We start from the raw sequence: 1,489 nt of genomic DNA on the forward strand, positions 1-1,489 counted from the left end.
GGAGGTGGTGGAGTTGGGCAAGGTATTGGTGGTGGTGGAGGTGGACAAGGTATTGGTGGTGGAGGTTCTGGGCATGGAGGCGGAGGTGGTGGAGAAGGACAAGGTGGACAAGGAGGTGGAGGTGGTGCGGGTGGACAGAGTTCTGGTGGTAGTGGTAGTGATGGTAGAAGAGGTATTTGTGGGAGTGTTGTCGGAGATGGGATTGGAGGTTGTGGTAGTGGACCTGGCTTTGATAGGTAAGAAGCTGATGGAGAATGACAACATGTTGACCGATAACCAGTTTGAGAAGGTGCTGGCTGTGCCGCTGGCTGCGGCGGTTGCATTGGTAGTTGCATTGGCAGTTGCATTGGCAGTTGCATTGGCAGTTGCATTGGCGTTTGTGGATACTGTGCGTACTGTTGACTGGGTGGTTGGTAGTGGTAGCGGTAACCAGCGATGGTGATAATGCTGCATGACAAAGTAATATCTAACAACCAGAAATATAACATCATCCTGAAATAACAAATTATAAGAGATATCTCTGTGACAACGACAAAAATGACCATTCATTGTGTCCATGACAAAACTAAAGATAGCCTAAAGTTGTTAACGTTATCCTAACACAAACATTCAATTGGAAGCAATATGTTAATCAATATGTAATACCTATCTCAAATGCTCTATCCCACCTATCTCAAATTTCATCATTTAGTATCAAAAAAAAAAGCGCTGACAAATTCTTTCATTCGTCCTAACTGTTCCTTTTCTCCTAATATCTCGAAGAAATTCATACTTTCCATTCATTTAAATGACACAGTACCAAGTGACTTTCAATAATTTCTCTGCAACTTTAGAAAAAAAGTACTTGCGAAATTTAAATGTAAAAAGAAATAGGCAAGGAAAAAAAAAGTATGATCAAATGAAAATCATACTGTATATTCTAAGCCTATTACAACATGAACACAAGGACGAATGTAATTGCAGTGATCAGTTAGTTCCAGTACTACGTTCGGTATACGCTCTCCGAAAGAGAAATAATATTGATGATTCGAAGATTGATTAAATAAATAATAACAATATCTCCAGTAATTTTTGAATTCTTATAAATATTTGACAATTATAATAGATCCGGTACTGTAAATGTTTAAAGTAGTAACGGTTACCAGTATGGTAAGTTCAAAATACTTTTGCATATTATTGCAAAAAAATAATTAGGTCACTATTCATGTGTGTTAATTTTCGATATTTGTTGAAATCTTAGCAGCAAAATTTAATTTCGAATTAATACTAATTTAACAATTAAAATATATCAGAGGATAACAACATTACAGGTTTTAAAGAATAAGACATTAATGATTAATAGTTATGGTGGCGATTTAAGTAAGTTAAATGTATTCCAATCATACAAATACGAGCCTTTTGTTCATTTGATCTGATTTTAAAGTATCCGTATAATTTCAATATTTCAACATTTTCCAATTAAATAAATAATAACATAATTAATAATAAT

At 35.4% G+C, this 1,489-nt stretch overlaps 1 protein-coding gene across 1 annotated transcript; it reads left to right on the forward strand.

The window, feature by feature from the left end:
• Nucleotides 1-42: 42 nt before the first annotated feature.
• On the forward strand, nt 43-442 carry LOAG_18240 (hypothetical protein; the record flags this gene model as incomplete). The annotated part of the gene is made up of 1 exon (XM_020450904.1): nt 43-442. The coding sequence occupies exon 1, from the start codon at nt 74-76 to the stop codon at nt 440-442; it is 369 nt and encodes a 122-aa protein (XP_020305365.1). The 5' UTR covers nt 43-73.
• Between the last annotated feature and the right edge of the window lie 1,047 nt (nt 443-1,489).

Source organism: Loa loa (genome assembly GCF_000183805.2).
Source record: "Loa loa unplaced genomic scaffold supercont3.235, whole genome shotgun sequence".
In the NCBI taxonomy this organism is placed as follows: domain Eukaryota; kingdom Metazoa; phylum Nematoda; class Chromadorea; order Rhabditida; family Onchocercidae; genus Loa; species Loa loa.